Genomic DNA, 18091 nt, shown 5'->3' with positions numbered 1-18091 from the left:
CTTGGTAAGGCCACACTGATCTCAAAACCAGCACCTACCATTCCAGCACCTGAACTCTGTGCAGCCATATTAGCTATTGAGATTACTGAGATTACTGAGCTTATAAAACGTGTAAATGTTGACATTTACTCTTTTAATATTTACACTGGCAAGATAGTGTTGGTATACATACATACCCAAACAAAACAGTTCTATGAGTATGCCAGTAACAGAGTAGAATCTAAAGGTTCTCCAATCCCAATCAATGCCACTAGATGTCAATGGACTATGGACCTCAACCCAGGTGATCGGGGCGCCCATATAATACCAGCCGCTGCATTTCTGGACATTTCATAGTCATCCACACCTCACTTCTTCAATGGTAACCCCATCACAATTCACACTGATTCTGCATTTGAACTGGTTAATCCTGAGTCTGACAAGGAAATCAGAGCTAATGCCATTACACTCAAAACCACTGTGAAGTCAGGGATGAGTTTTGACGGATTTAAATGCTTTTCAGGAAGGAACAGTGAGACTGCAATCCAGGCCTATCAAGGAACTGGTACTTCTTTCTCTTCAAAACCAACAACTTGATTCAAAGGGAGGTAAGAAAGACTGGTGCATGTTGCTGCCTTACCCTTTGTAAAAACTTGATTAACCTGCCTGGCGGTATGATTCATTCTGGTTTTAGGTGCTGAAAGCGGCACAATTATTTTGCATGGAAATTTGGCGTTTTATATTGTAGTCCTGTAATTCTTAGGAATAACTCTCTTAAATCTGTTCAAACAAGAGTCTAGCAGACATCCCGGGTATGATAAAGTTTCTAATATAATAAATATTCATAAAAAATATTCAATAATGTAATCAAATCCTAAAACACTGAAAAAGGGACACTTTCTGGTTGCTATGGACAATCTCCAAATTTCAGGCAGAAAAAAACAGTATTTATAATATAAAAGTGCATGCAGGGCACTGCACAGACCACTAGGGACAAAGGGGGTGTGTCATTTTTTTATACAGTACTGTAATCTGTAAGATTACAGTACTGTGTGTGTTTTGTGTACTTTAACTTTTTTGAATTTGGCGCCGATCTCCGCTCCCGTGTGCCGTAACGTAGCAGGGAACGGAGCGCGGCAGCATTCGGCACTCTGTGAATCGAGCGGAGGACAACTCGATCACACAGCACAGAGGACATCGCTGGATCCAGGGGACAAGGTAAGTAACTCTCCCTGTGTCCTCCCTGCATCCAGCAATGCGATCCCGAGTCTGGCTCGGGGTTACCGCTCGTGGTGCTGAAATCCCAACCCGAGCCAGACTCGGGATTACCGCCAGGGAGATAAGAAGATCTAGTGCATGGTGCTTCCTTCCCCTCTGAAGAAAGACATATGGATTGTCTTCTCTGACATCTTACAGACACCATTAGTGACTTTTACAGTTTTACAGTATGCTAATGTTTGCATTATAATTCTCTTGTTCTCCCCTTTCTGGAATAGAGTCTTCACTTAAAGTGTTTGTTAACCCACAGGGTTATCTTTATATTATTCTCTTTGTTGAATCTAATGTCCCCCTGTGACTGTGTTTTATTAAAATGCAGCTATATATCTTATTTACTAATCGCAGATTGGCAATCACGTGACATGCTGCCTCTCTTCTCTCGGCCCAACAGATGCAGTAGGCAGGGCCAAGGATCCCCTGCTGACATCATTCAGGAGAGGAGAGAGGTGGCCCCACCCACTTTAGCTGTCATGTGAGAGAAGAGAGAGGTGGCATGTCACGTGATCGCTGATTTATTCTCAGTAAACAAGGTATATAGCAGCATTTTTAATAAAGCACAGTCGCAGTGAGACATTAGATGAATCAACAACGAGGATAATGTAAGGTTAACCCTAATGGTGGCGCAGACACAGAGCAGACAGTCAGAGAGGGGAGGGGAGAAGAGGATGGAGAAAAGGACACAGAAGACACAGAGCAAGGCTGCGGCTGATGGAGACATGTACACTGACTACCATATCAGAGCTCAGCAGCCCTGATATATCAGTGCAGAGAGGGGAGGGTAGAAACTGTCAGAATCAGCCAGGTCATACAGGGGGCCAAATGATGCAGTATAAGCACTGTGCTGTATATAATGCTTTAAAGGAAGAGGATCTTTATTTATTTTTTCTGGGGTTAACAAACACTTTAATGTTTGGAATTGATTCTCAATTGTTTAATATTTGATATCTTAGATTTTGATGGGAAGTCTCATGGTACATGTGCATTGTCTATTTACATTTAAATAGTTTTGTCCTTTCTTTAATCAATAGCTAGGGGATGCTGTATGTACTTAGTCCCATCCCTCTTTTTCTCCATGCTATAGCCTCCATTTATCACATGTGCTGTATTCTGCTGGAGCTAAACACACTATAATATTTTTTACCTATCTAATGTTCATCTGTTATGTGTTTTTGGATTAAAGCGTTCTGTGATCTACAGGATGTCATTTGGATTGAGTCACTGCATGCCAAGCTACTAGACTATAAGTTAAATTATCTCATAAAATCTGGATCAGTTATAGAGATCACACTTTCAGTGCTCAGATTGCTGAAGCAAAACATTCATCCATTCATTTGCTGATATAAACATGTGGCTATGCAGGAAGGGCTGCACAGCCAATGTGACTAGGTTTCTAGCCATGTCTGTACAGACCATCTGTCTCTCACGAGCACATAAACATGATTACAAACACACTTATAAACATATACTGAATGTTCTGTGCATTTTCAAAAGCCCTTAAAGTTTATGTCAGGACTAATTTCCCCAAGTTTTAGCCTAATAAAATACTGCAGGTTTAGAAAATACCTGTTACTCTGCCAAAAATCCAGTGTGTTTCTAGTTAGATCTGACAACATGGTCCCTCTGCTGCACAAAAACTCTAATCAGTGTTGTTAGGACTGCCTGTTGGACGAGACAACTCAACCTTTCTACCCCACTCATTTCTGTCTCATGTGTATTGATTTATTTACTGGTAAAATGATGCAAGTGCCTTGACTCTCCAGAGCTTAATTAGACACTGAGGTTGATTTACTAAAGGTGAAAAGACTGCACTTTGCAGGTGCAGTTGCTCCAGAGCTTAGCAAACATATGAAAAACATATGAAGAAAATGACAAAAGATCAGTAGATATAGGCACCAGAAAATAAAAGCAAATCTTGACTGTTTCTGTAAACCTTAAACCTTAACAGTCCCCTACCATTTTTCAAGGCTCTTTATTGTTAAGCAAGACTGCCCATCACATAAACCAGCAATAGAAAGGCTTAGAAGGCAATAGAGACAGGATCACATTTGACTTTTACAGGAAAAGTTAAGATTGGTGCAAAACCTCAGCAGATCTCTGAATCTGCTGATTTTTTTGGAGCAATGGACAATGAAAAAAGTGAGTATTTACAGCCTTTCATAATTGTTTTGATTGGAGTTTTACTATTTATATTTATATTTCACAGCGCATTGACTTTATTTATAACTATTAACAGCTACTTAAAAATGGCGGAAGTGATAGTGGGCTGAATATTTGCGTGTTATTCAATATTTTACACTGCATCTTTTTTTTTGCAACTATATATTGGTTCTGGAGCTCAGTAAAAGCTAAATATTATGTTATTGTGATATTGAGACTAGAGAAAATGACTGGTAATAAAGAAATATAAAGGCAGAAATCACAAATTATTAAAAATAATAATAACAATAATAATAATTATATATATATATATATATATATATATATATATATATATATATATATATATATATATATATATATATAGCATGAAGCATATCTAGGAACATTATTAAAATTAAATTAATGACTTACTCAAATGTTGGCCTTGCATGTGACCATCCATACAGATTGTGCACATCATAGTGCCTTACTGGGGTGCCATCAGGAAGGAATTGTTGACTGTCCATGCATATTGTCTTGTGATTCAACCCCATATGTTTTGATTCCAAAACTACAAAACAATATACGTTAAATCATTATCTGTATTTGATTCAACATTTTTTTCATGAACAAACGCACGTTGCATTGTTTTAAATGGGTTGTATGTTAAGGTTCAATGTTAAGTTCTATGTTAAGGGTTAAATTATTTAAGCTTACTAAAGCCAATTTGTTTTGGGTACAGTGGGGAAAAGTTGAAACCCTTGTCCCACAGACACACCAGGAAGTAAAAGGAAATCTTTCAGATACTTGTAGATGGTATTTAACAGAACACATAGCCTTGACTGAAAGTTTTCTGCTCTGTTATTGTTTCTTTGATTACTGTAAACTTTGGGATTTCCAATTACTTTCTGTTCCAGTGACAACAGTCACAAAGAATCTCCCAAGTGGGAGCACAGGCATAAAATAATTCAACAGAGGTCTCAACGCATCACCAATCTAAAGACTAAAACATTTTTCTCGATTTTGATATACAATTTATATTTCACCCTTCCTCATCAAAAACGCATATTAACAGTATAGGGTCTACCTATGTTATACTTGCTATGCATTTTCCAAATCAAATATTTTAACAATACCTTGAAATAAATCCAATACTACCAGATACAACCTCATTAGTGAGCCATTCAGTAGTGTGAAGTAGGAAGCAGGATCATGTGACACAATTTAATAATTTAAAACAAAATCATGTACAACACAATATACCCTTTTTACTTGTTCTTGTTCTTTACTTGTTATTTGTTCAATAAAGGGATAATGCATTTAGAATTTGGTTCTACAATGTGATATAGCTACTGCAGAAAGAAAATAATTGTTGGAGACAAACTATAGGGTCATTCAGACCTCTTTAAGCAACAAGAGGCCCTTATTGTGGCTCATGTTTGTAAAGGTAATTAGTAGCTTTGTCCCTTGAAGTATATATTAATTACATTTTTTTAGAACAGAATTGATGTGTGTCATCCTCAAAATTCACCTCATGTTTAGTGGGGCTGATATTTGATGAGATAATGAACTACTGTGGGTATTGATAAACAAGTGTGGATATACAATTGTTAATTATAATTATATATATTTTGTGGCAAACTTCATATATAGCTGTAGGTTATGCAAATCTTCTTAATGTGGACTCCATGTTGCGTAGCTATACCTGACATTTGGTCTTGTTTACAATTTTAGAACTGGTACCCATTTTGCCTCTTTAGTGTGAGGTATATTGAAGTGTGAACTGACCATTATGACCATTATGCTGAGGTAATAGTGTGCTGGGGCTGTTCCTGCTGGTGTGGTTTCCTATTTGGGCTTACCTCCTAGGTCTTTTTCCCCTCTGCCTGCAATGGGGTAAATACAGTCCTGTCTATATTTATGAACTTTGTGATGACATGTGTTCCATAATTTATTTTTTTATAGTTTTGATTTCTGTTTATAAAAAAATTATATTTTAACTGCTTGCTGACCATCAGAGCACACACAGGACATGGCTTGTAAACAAGGCAGAGCTTTGTCCTGTAAAAGGGGAAGTAATGGATTTACTTTCCCCGCAAAACAGGAAATTAAAGAGATTACTTCCTCTAGTAAAAGCACTGCATACTGTACACATAAACGCTGGCTAGGCACACATTTAACCCTTTGATCGCCCTAGATGTTTAACTGCTTCCCAGCCAATGTAATTAGTGCATTGACAGTGCATATTTTTAGCACTGATCATTTTATTAGTGTCACTAGTTCCCAAAAAGTGTCAAAAGTGTCAGATAGTGTCAGAATGTCTGCCACAATATTGCAGTCTCGCTACAAGTCGCTGATCACTGCTATTACTAGTAAAAAAATAATATCCCATATTTTGTAGATGCTACGACTTTTGTGCAAACCAATTAATATATGCTTACTGTTTTTTTTTTTTTTAGCAAAAATAGATACCAGAATATGTATTGATGTAGATTTATGAAAAAATTTGATTTTTAAATTTTTTTATTGGATATGATTTATAGCAGAAAATAAAAAATATTATTTTTTTAAATTGTTTTTTCTTCTTTTTTGGTTTATATTGCAAAAAATAAAAACTGCAGAGGTGAGAAAATATCACCAAAAGAAAGCTAAATTTATGGGAAAAAAAGGACATACATTTTATTTAGGTACAGTGTCGCATGGCCGCACAATTATTAGTTAAAGTAACACAGTGTCTTATTTGAAAAAATGGCCTGTCATGAAGGGGGGTAAATCTTCTGGAGGTTAAGTGGTTAAAATTACAAACATGTTCGGCTCCTGAATAAGTGAATTTAGTCCAAGAAACACGTTGAGCCATGTAATTTTGAGATGTAACATCTGTTGAGTAAGATGCATTATCCCTTTGTTGAACAAATGTAAAAAAGGTGTATTGTCTTTTACCTGATTATGTTTTGTATATGTCTCTTTTTAAAGATGAAATACTCTTTTATGATATATGTGATGTAATAAAGGAAATAATTTGTATTTTTTTAATAGACGTGTTGTGTCTTAAAAATCGCATCCAGTATTTTTTCCTCTTTTTGTCCTTTTTGTGTGTGGCACGTTTAGTCAACTGTAGGTTAACTTCATGTATTCTGGAGAATACAATTATACAAGCAATATAAAACCATTTCTATATTTAGATTTTTCAGAAAAATGGCCAAAAACTTTTAGCAGCCTCAAGCTCTGGTACACACGATCGAAAAAGGTATTTTTGTCAGATTTTCTGAAGTGATTGTAAGGTAATCTGATCATTAGTACACTGCTTTCATCTGAAAGTATCCGAAGGGACAAAAAACGAAAAAAAATTAAATTTATACGATACCAGATCACATGATTTTCATTTAATCAGTACAGTGTTCGTCCGAAAATATAATACAAATGCAATACAATACATTACATTACTTCCAATTTTTTATTCTGTTTTACCAGAATCTGTGTACATTATTAACCACTTTTTTTTTTTTTTTGATATGGAGACTATCATAAAAAATAAATTAAAAAAATGGACAATAATTCGTCCAATAATCTCATCATGTGTACCAGGCTTAATCCATCCCATGTCCTCTTTTTTAAAACAAGGAGTTCAGGTTTGTTGCAGTCTACCCCTTAACATAAGATTTTTGCTCAGATGATGATTATTACCAGATCATTAACATATATACAATTTTTAAAGCAAGCACAAATAAATATAAAATATAAAAACAAAGATTTTACATGGCATGTAAGGGGGGAAATTCAAAGTTTGGTTTCGGCAACCAGTGACTGATCCATGAACGAAGCTTGCTGGTTCATTCATGTCCTGAAAACAAAATATACAAAAATGCATAAACACACTAGAACATAGGAGCTTCCATTCACAAATATATGCAAAAGACACACATAATAACAATCTACATGAATAATCTCTGAAAATGATTAGGGACTATTCATCTAGCAAAGTAAATGTTACTGAATAAGATCCCCCACATTCATTAGAATTTACTTTACAAAGTGAGCATTCACTTTGCTAAGAGAACAGCCTCTGCTTTTTTAGTAAGTTGACCATATTAAGTATGTGGTCAACATATATATGCATATTACCACATCACTTGCTAACTATCCCATTGATATATACTGTACTTATTTTTGATAATAATTATAACTGTTATTTGAAGTTAAAAAACAAAACAAAAAAATGCTGCCCAGAAACTGAATTTGCATAGTTGCTAGTGATAAACGAATCAATGAAAATCTAGCACATATGATTTGTAAACCTGAATATTGGAGCAGCTAAACTTACTGATAATTGCTACACATAATAAAAAAGGATACTGGATAATTGCTACAGTAATAAAAAAAAATGGAATCAAACCTTCAACTTTTTAGCTCTGGCTTCCCAGTTTAAAAGCATTTACAGAATAAATCACATGAAGCCCTACTTTTATGATTAGTAAAGAATACATCTGTGCATTGTTTATCTCTTTTTCTGCAGTTTCTAATGAAATAGTATGGGACTCTGAAAATAGACTGCTTTTTTTTTTTGGTGGAGCGAGCGACCCATTAGTAATAAATACCCTTTACTATGGAACAACCCAATAGCCTCCTGACTTTGAAAATAAATTTGATCAGCATTGCTATGGAAATTATTTTGTCCTATAATCAATGCAAATATAATTAATAGAATAGAAAGCTTACAATCCATATGCCATCAAACTTAATATATTTTTCTCTGAATTCTCGCATTTCTTGTTTCCACCAATCTGCAGTGACATTCTTAAAAAAATCTGGGAATGCTGTGTGGGCTCTAAAAAGCTGGAAAAAAAACACACAAGGATAACAGAAATAAAATCATTACCCTAAAATCTGTTAACTAGGTAAGTGTTAATACACTCCAATCAATATAGGACATACACACATATACACAGCTAGATCTGAGGATTTTTGAACAAAAGAGGTAGTTCAAACTGCAATATACATTTATCGATAGGGTTACATAAGATATACAAATTACACACTAAACAGTATTTACAAAACAATGTACACTATAAATACACTGGGTTACATGATATATACGAATTACATACAAAACCATATTTACAATACAATGTACAGTACAAGTATGAAGTTAGTTTAACTCTGACCTTTGATATCACTATACATAGCAAATGTATATAGGGTGCAGCCTGATTGGATTCAAATAAGGCTGCTTTTTATATAACCCCTATGAGATGTGATAAGGCAAGACAACGGGCAGACCTTTAAAGTGGAAACATATTTACAGTGACACCAACAGGGAAGCCAGGAATGGTTTGAAGCTGAAACACACTCAATGGTTTAACCACTTCCCGACCGGCACACGCCGATGTAAGTCGGCAGAATGGCATGGGCAGGCAAATGGGCGTACCTGTACCTCCCTTTAAATTTGCCGTCCTGCCATCATGAGTGCGCCGCCGCTGGCACGCTCGCGTGCTGGTCGAGACTACCGTGAGTGCGGTCGCGGGTCCCGCGGACTCGATCGCCGTGGGCATACCCGTGTCGCAGTCACAATAAAAAATGCTGATCGTTGCCATTACTAGTAAAAAAAAAAAATTATTAATAAAAATGCCATAAAACTATCCCCTATTTTGTAAACGCTATAACTTTTGCGCAAACCAATTTTTTTTTCCCAAAAATATGTAGAAGAATACATATCGGCCTAAACTGAGGGAAAAAAATGTTTTTTTTATATATTTTTGGGGGATATTTATTATAACAAAAAGTAAAAAAAAATGTGTTTTTTTTCAAAATTGTCGCTCTATTTTTGTTTATAGTGCAAAAAATAAAAACCGCAGGGGTGAGCAGTTCCCTTTCAGGCACTTTCAGCATCGCTGGTTACTGGAATGGTAATAAAGTCAAGTCAACAGAAACCTTAACAATGTAGAAGTGGTCTTATTTACCTCCAGTTTTGTTATGTAAGAACCAAATTATTTCTGAAATGACTGCAGCTATAGTCCCACTTTGTAAAAGTATAACTATTAAGACATTTCTGAATCTTCTACCTATTTTAGTAAAGATATAGAAACTAGTGTCATGGATTTTTTAATCTGGTGCAGATCATTAAATGGCAATACCACCAGAATAGTGCTTTATTGAATGCCCCTGATTGCGTGTTAATCTATTCAGACATTGGGGTTTATTTACTAAAGGAGTATTTTTACTTTGCAAAGGAATTTTCACAAATCTTAGTGAATTAGGTGATTCTGTGCTGACTTCAATCATTCAATCATACGTAAGCAAAAATCATGTCTTTTTTTTTTTTTGCAAAGTGAATTTTTACCACTTTCACTAAGCTAATTGAAAGTTCTCTTGCACAGTGAACATGCAACATTACTTGTAATAAATCAATCCCCATTGAAAGTTTCATACAAAATAATACAGATAATAAATATTAATAATAATAGGGCTTTCAGCTTTCAGGGGGTCCCAGCCTTCTGTGTCACCAAACATATTTGCAAAAATAAGCATCAACTTTAGTGTTAGCATTAAACGGGTCGTAAACCCTCACCGATTTTCACCTTAATGCATTCTATGCATTAAGGTGAAAAACCTATTTTGCTGCAGCAGCACCCCCAAGCCCCCTTATACTTACCTGAACCCCATAATTTCCAGGATGGGAACAAGCACTCCAGCTCCGGTCAGTGTCTCGTGTCCTGATTGGATAGACTGATAGCAGCGCAACCATTGGCTCCCGCTGCTAACAATCAAATCCAATGATGTGGGCGCCAGGGGCGGAACCGAGTCCTGATGTCTATGTCTACAGACGCAGCAGCAGGAGAGGGGAGCGAGCCCAAACTGGTGTCCATGAAGGAGAGCACTTCTCCGATGGGGCACTACAAGAAGAGGAGGAGTCAGGAGCACCGTGGAGGGATCTCAGAAGAGGAGGATCGGGGCCACTCTGTGCTAAACCAACTGAACAGCAGAGGTAAGACGTGTTTTTTTTTTAAACCTAACCTTTACAACCACTTTAAAAAACTAATAATGAGTAAGCAGATCTAATTGTTATGCCATCATGTTTTTTAGAACAAATACAATTTCAACTCTCAGATTAGGTACTGTAGGTGTTTACATTCATCATGTTGCTAGGTTACTATATTTAGGAGGAACAGTGTTAGGATACATACCTGAACTTGTGTGTCCCAGTCAAGTGAATTATCAACTTCAACATTAGGCAAATCTGGCCAGACCTGAAATTAAAATAAGACCAAATCAAAATGAGACAACCTCGTTGGTTTTCATGTAAATGGAATATCTATTTCTTGTTTTAGCTTTCTTCCCTTTATTTTCCTCCTCTCTCTTTCTTTCTGTGGAGTTTATTTACTAAAAGAGAAGAACATGTTCACCTTGCAAGGACATTTTCCACTGCAAGGGAGTTCTCACTTAGTTTAGTGAATAGGTATCTGTGCCAACTTTAGTCATCCAATCCTCCTTGTACGTGATATTCTTAGCAAAGTGAAGTATACTATATTCACTAAGCTAAGTGAAAATCCCCTTAGTAAAAAAGTCACTGCAGGCTGAACATGCTTTATTTCTTTAGTAAATGAATCCCATCCCTCTGTTACCCAAAACATTTGAAATAATTCATTTTATGGTGGAACTCAACTGAGATACTTACAACTTTTTTTGCAATATGTCACTTTGTAACTTAATTAAAAAACCTGAAAATCCATTGTACTTTCAGTTTTCTAAGAGTCAGTAGGGAATTGCACATTTTCAGTGGTATTTCAGAATCATTTATGCCACATATCCCTTTGGATTTTGAAATGATTTTAAAGCAGTTTATTGGAACTTGGAATTAAATGGTGTTTTAATATTAATTTCCCTTAAATCCTTTATATTGTTGTTACAAATTATGGTCTTTAATACACACATTTTAATCCACCGAAAACTCATATTTCAGTTTGGTGATGATGGATATAAAATTTTGTTTGATTGCATATATTTGTTGACAGATGATAAGTTGAGTGTTACTTTTAGGGCCGAGTGACACTGCGGCATTCTAATGCACGTGTTGTGTTAAAATGTATGTTTCCAACTTTCTAAAATAAAACAAATGTTTTCTTGTGCTCAGGTTAACATTCTTAAAACAAAAGCAGCCAGCACAACAAATTTGTTGAAATTTCAACATGCAATAAATCAGAAAAATGCAGCTGCATCACATGAAATACAATACAAGTGTAATGCATATAAAAATAAATATACACAAAATAATCTGTGCCAAAACACTGTGTGCATAAATGGTGTCTGTGACAAACACACAATAAGCAATATGATTAGTATTAACACACAAACAACAGTCTGTGACCAATCACAGTGTGCCATAAGGATAAATCCAATGTTTAACATATGAACACTCTGAAAGCAAGTACTATTGACCTTGACTGTTCAGTGCAAAAAAAAAAAAAAACTGTCTCTTGGTCTTAAACACCTCCACCTGAGACAAAACAGGCAACATGTGCTGCTTACCAGACTGACATGAACCCCAAAAATGAGTGGTCATTAGCGCCTGTCTGATCAGTCCCCAGCAACCAGGGCACATGTCACCTCCCCCATATATGGATACCAGACTCACAAACAACAGAAACAAAAAGGGAAGCATAGCTTCATAGTATAGCAAGCAAGAAACATCCTTTATTAAAAAGCTTAAAATGCACACTCACATAATTAATTAAGGTACCTGTTTCCATAAACTAGTGTATGGTTCCATCTCAGTTCTGTAGTATAGTACATTTTGAAAAAGACAACAATTCAATTTTTTTCATGTTTATGGTGTTGGAAATCCCATAGAAGTTTATAGAAGCTCACTAAAGATATATAACCTGTGTTATGTTTCCAAAATAGCTTTGGGCAATGGCCTTTATCCCAATCCACTCCAAATTATAAATTCAAAAATGCATTGAAAACGCAGAACACCACAAATCAAAACATGCCAATACACAAAGGAAATGCACATTGGCACATGACAATGTACCTGCCTAACCCTACAAAAAATAAAAATAAAATGCACCTACATGCACACGCTGAGATCGAAATGGGTCCTAAAAGACTGTGAGCTCCAAATAAACAGTGGTCATTTTGTCCCACTGGTTGTACAGATTTAAACAATCATAGTAACATAGTTGGTAAGGTTGAATAAAGATACCAGTCCATCCAGCTCAACCTGTGTAGGTGTGCATGTTCATAATAAGTCTATAGAGATTCTATAAGTAGTACAAAACAAAATTGTCGAAACAAAATTGTAAACTTTGAAGAAGCTTGAACAGCCTGAACATTCAGGAAGAGATCTACCTTATCCTTAGAATGCTTAGAATTATGATAAAAATGTCAATACAATGTACTAATAAAGTGGAGTGGAGAAACCACCTTGGGTAGCAAAGAGTACAGAAGCCTCAACATCATCTATCTAAACATCCTAATTTTCTGACCTCACCAACAGTTTCTGTGGTTCACTGTGGATAATCTCCATTGCTTATTATTATTTGTGGCATTGCTTTTCATCCTGTTCACAGTTCCCAGAGTTCCCAGAGAGTTTACCATGATGTTGGCTCTGGGGTTGTTGAGGACTCATGGCACCCCCATCATGGGATACCCATACTACCTAATTCTCACAAATCAACTGCCTTAGAAGCATACATCATATGTCCAACAAATGGTACAGGTCATGGAAAGGTTAAGTTGAGGGATGAACCTTCAGAAGTCTCCTTTGGTTCCAAAATATCATCCTTAGTATTTACTTTTAGTCCTCAACATGGCTCAGGCAATAGGGGAAGATGACTTCTGCATTCAGTATATACAGAGGGGGAAAGTAGTGAAACTTCAGCTTGTAATCTCTGGACAACATGCTGCACAGCCAATTGTCAGCTCCCTGGGTCCTTATAAAAATGAAGGCCAATAAACATCCTTCCACCCTTAAAAGTTGGAGTACCCCTTCACTGTGAAGAAGACTTGCCTCCAGATCCAGAGGACTTGGCGGTTCAGCTCTTCTTTCAGAACTGAGACATGGGCTTAGAGCCCAAGGCTTGCTTCTCATGAAAGGAACTATTCTTGGGTTCCAAATACACTTTTTTTTTACCTCTCACGTTTGCCTTGTTCTTTATGGGTTAGAGCATGCTTTTTTGCCCACAGTCCCCTTATAGAAGAAAGTGTCAAAGGGCAGCCTCTCTATTTGCTTTTGCAGAAAAGTCCTGCCAAATAACACTTGAGCCATAGGATCCTTCTGACGTAGACAGACATGGTGTCCACTGAGGAAACCTGCCTTATGCAGTCTTCCATGGTATCCACTGAGAACCTCAATGAGCTCAGAAAATCTTCCAGGAGCTCCCAGATGGGTCCGATTATCTGTAATGAAGCATACACTTTCCCAAACTGTGAAGGCTTGGCAAACTTCCATTACAGCCCCCACAGGCTGGATATAAGGATTCCTTACACAGGACAAAACCAGTATAAACACTTGAGAGCTGACCTTGCAAACCAGAAATCGATACAAAAATTCCTCCCTTGATACAAAAGAACTGGAGGATTGTGCCCCTGAGACAGTGTAAATACCAGATACAGGAAGGGATTCAGAGGTGATGCGACTTTAGGGAAGCCATTACAGGAAGATCAGTTCATCCCTACCTCATAGAGAGATTCGTAAGGCTACCCAACATTCTTCATCCCACCACTGTGTCTGTATGAGGTTATGGCTTGCTGAGGGTTTGTAAGGCTTTTACGCCCTAAAATAGCATAGACATCTAGCTGAGAGGAAAAGTCAGAACACCTAAGTGTTTATACACATGGTATACATTTATCTTTTATGTGAAGTCTATATAGATAGCGTGACAAACAGCCCCGGTGGGTCCCAGGCAGAGTCATGGATGGAGGTTACCTGTCTCCTGTGGTGCATCTTAAAGCGTTTTTTTGCCCAGTTCGAAAAAAATTAGGTCACCAGCTACAAATATTGTAGCTGATAACGTTTAATAAACGGACAATCACCTGTCTAGGGGGTCCAACTCCAACCTCACCAGTTCCTCACCGATCTTCGGGACCCCAGCACCGGCATGTTTACTGTGGGCAGCTGGATGTTATTTGTTGCTGCTTCACAGCTGGCTATCCACTGCACATGCACAAGCTGCGCTGCACTTTGTGAATGGTCCCGTAGCCTTCTGGGACCTGTGATGTGTCCCAGAAGGTTGCAAGCTGGGGGGGGGGAGTAAAAGAAAACCTCAAAACCAGGTACCCACCACTCCCCACAAAAGAAAAAAATTGAAAAAATAGAAGGGGGGTGAAGTTCTGCTTTAAGATAAAGTGGTGGTAGAACTATCCAGCAGTATGCAGGGAGTTATGGTTGCCAAACCCTTTTCTATTCTGGAGTATAATTTAAGCTTTCACTGGAATGAGCAGGGTGTTGTGGTGTGTCAGTAAGATATTGCATGCAGGCTGGGCTGGAACAGCTTTCAGATCTGAGGAGACCCAAATTGTCTCTCAGCTAGTCAAAAGACTGAATGTTTTGTTCTGCATTGCACTGGCACTGACCCCTGCAATATAAACATTGTTGCTCTGTGTTTGATGTAATGTTGATGAATAAATATAGGCAGGAAGCAGTTTGGCATGTGGTCTAAGGGCTGGTTCAGACTGGAACTTACATGTGCACATGCACACATTCCCTTGCAATTCCTCACATTCTATTCATGGGCTGCCAAACATGCAGGAATGGAGAAAAAGTAGTGAAAGTACTACTTTTGCAAATCACACCGCACCAAGCCACATGGTGCTGTGGAACCATGTAATTTAGTGGCTGGAAACACTCTGTGTTTGTGAAATGCTTTTGGGTGCCTTTAACAATTAATGTGAACTAATCCTAACTATTTTCTAGCTCTACATTTGAAGCGGACCCCTACGGTAGATATTTTGACACATTTACAGCCCTTTCACACCTTGCCACACTTGTGCATTGCATTAATCAATGTGCCTTAATATATGTTGTATCACACATTAATGTGATTTGTGTTTGGACAGCTAATTTATTTTGAATAGGCTGTCAACACACACAAGTATAGACAAAAAATGTTAATGCAGCGTTTTTTTAAATACAGCATACTGTGGTATTACCATGAACTGTGGCATATTTAAATTAGAATTCTGTTGCCTTAGTGAGTTGGGTGCCATTTAAAATGCTAACACAATGCAATGTTCCTTAAAAATGTGACTCAGCCCTAAGTCATGCTTCAAACCAACATTTCCTTTTCTTAACATAGAATTGTGAACATTCTCCTTTATCAATTGGATTTCATAAATACCTTGCCCCATACAATATCGCTCTTGTCATCCCATTTTATAAAAACATCTTGATCTCTTCCTCTTGTAAAAGCTGGGTAAGGCTCAGTCTCATTTCCTGCAATTGCTGGATCCTAGAACATGGTTAAAAAAATTATATATATAAGATGTTTTATTTAAGCATAAATTCAGAATGTCCACTAGTTTTATTTTCTTTTATAAAACAATGTCACTGTTTAAGACTCCAGATTCATTCTCATTTCACCTTTAGGGCCTGTTTACACCTCTGCATTTTAATTATCCTTTACCAGATATACAATTCTTCTTTAATTGCTTGTAGTATGGTAGTCTTTACCAAAACATTTTAATGTGCAGCATGTTAAAAGGCATTCAAAACACAAAATGTAAAGCACAAAAAAAAAAAAATAAAAAAAAAAAAACATGCTTAAAAAGGTACAGTGTGAACCCCATGGAATTAACTGATATTCTGCAGTCATTTGCCATAAAATGTGATCTGTTTCCAGGGACGTCCTATCAAGGGAGGCAGGTTAGGCAGAGTCTTGAACATAAAAAAAATAAGATAAAATAACAAAAAAAGAAAGAAACAAAAAAGATTGAGCTTTGAGAATCGTGACCTGGGGTATGTAGCTGAAGTCCAAACCCCACCACTGGGGCTCCTACGACCTATGATTCCAGAGATATGGGGCGAAGCCTGTCAGAAGCTGCCAGTTTAAATGCAAGCTGGCACACTCTGTTTGCAGCAGACTGAGAGATTGAGCTCACAGTGCACTGAGCTCAATGGACAGCTTGGAGTCTTGGACCAATGGTAAAGTACCATTGGCCCAAGCTGTTCAATAAAAATGCTGCAGTGGAGGCACGCCTCTCACTTCCAGCCTAGCCCTCTTAACTACAAGGAAAAAACATGGGTGGATGGGTACAAGGTTTACCCACAATCCCATGTTTTTTCTCACACAGTTAAGAGGGAGAATGACAGTCTGCTGCTGTTGAAAAGGTACTGTTTTAATCAAGCTAAATTATATATTTATATGCTATATGTTATTACATAATAATTGACTATTTATCTATTTACTGTGAAATTACTGGTTGGAAGTTTCTTAACTTCAGTAACTTCAAATGTCAGTAAAGCTTTAATAGAAACAAAATCCACACTTAATATAAGTGTGGATTTTGTTTCTATTAAAGTTTTGTGAATTACTGCACATGAGAGTCCCCTTCTTTCCCACATGGTCTGTTATGCTATGTTTTGATTGTATGGACAAGCGGGATATGTGAAGAAGAGCCAGCAGATTTTTTCTTATAAGCGCTTATGACCCTTAGGGGTCTTGAACTGAGGTGAGAGGCTGGGGGAAAGGGGGGGTGCACTATTGGAGCACTGAAGGTGGAGTGTCACAAGTGTGGAGCCTGCTTGCACTTCTAATACACTGCATGAATATCAAGGACTGTCACTATTGGATATCAGTTTACTGAACAGCACTTGCTATTTTGAATCACTTGAGTTTTTATTGGATGGACTTTTTTTTATTGCTATTTGCACTGTGACTGTGAATTTATTTGCAAACTTTTCACATTTTTTGGAGTGTGGATTATTATCGCATGTTTTATAGGATTTTTGCACTTTAGTCACTTTATCAATATTTTTGCACAGTTTGCTGTTTTTGCACATTTATTTGTATATGTATTGTTTATTGATTTATTCACTGATTTATTGATTAGGTTAGGCGGTTTATATATTTTTATTTTTTAAACAGGTAGCGCTACATATTTTTTTAATATTTGATAGATAGTGTGGAGCTCACTATATATGTTGGCAGCTTCATGTAAGTTAATTCTTTATTAGTTAGACTCATCAAGGATATCAGTTTGTGGTTGCGCGCATTAGTACCCTTATTCACAACATCAAATTTAACACACCTGCTCCCCATCCACACTTGAGACCTTGTAACACGAGTCACATGACACCGGGGAAAGAAAATGGCTAATTTGGACATTTTCACGTAGGGGTGTACTTACTTTTGCTGTCAGCGGTTTAGACATTAATAGTTGCGTGTTGAGTTATTTTGAGGGGATAGCAAATTTACACTATTATACAATTTGTACACTCACTATTTTACATTGTAGCAAAGTGTCTTTTCTTCAGTGTTGTCACATGAAAACATAATAAAATATTTACCAAAATGTGAGGGGTGTACTCACTTTTGTGAGATACTGTATAAAGTTGTATGTAAAATGTACTACTTAGCTATCAAAAAGTGTTTTGCAGTTCTAAACCTTTCATGTAATTTCTAAATTGCTGCATTTGTAAATTCCATAAGCCAATATAAAGAAATACTAGTGGTAAAAATAAATTTAGGGGTTAAATCAA

General features: G+C 36.9%; 1 protein-coding gene across 2 annotated transcripts in view; it reads right to left on the bottom strand.

Annotated features, from left to right (window-relative positions):
- Window positions 1–18091, bottom strand: part of SI (sucrase-isomaltase) — a 342643-nt gene that overhangs the window by 43831 nt on the left and 280721 nt on the right. For both annotated transcript variants that reach the window (XM_077488042.1, XM_077488043.1), the window contains 5 exons: window positions 15732–15842; window positions 10578–10640; window positions 8113–8229; window positions 7153–7237; window positions 3829–3967 (listed from right to left, as the gene is read on the bottom strand). In XM_077488042.1, coding sequence (XP_077344168.1) covers window positions 3829–3967; window positions 7153–7237; window positions 8113–8229; window positions 10578–10640; window positions 15732–15842 — 515 coding nt within the window. The remainder of the gene's footprint in view (window positions 1–3828; window positions 3968–7152; window positions 7238–8112; window positions 8230–10577; window positions 10641–15731; window positions 15843–18091) is intronic.

Source organism: Lithobates pipiens, unplaced genomic scaffold, assembly GCF_037356315.1.
Source record: "Lithobates pipiens isolate NorthernLeopardFrog02 unplaced genomic scaffold, aLitPip1_a1.2 Scaffold_18, whole genome shotgun sequence".
Taxonomy (NCBI): Eukaryota; Metazoa; Chordata; class Amphibia; order Anura; family Ranidae; genus Lithobates; species Lithobates pipiens.
This window is presented reverse-complemented; position numbering and strand designations above follow the sequence as displayed.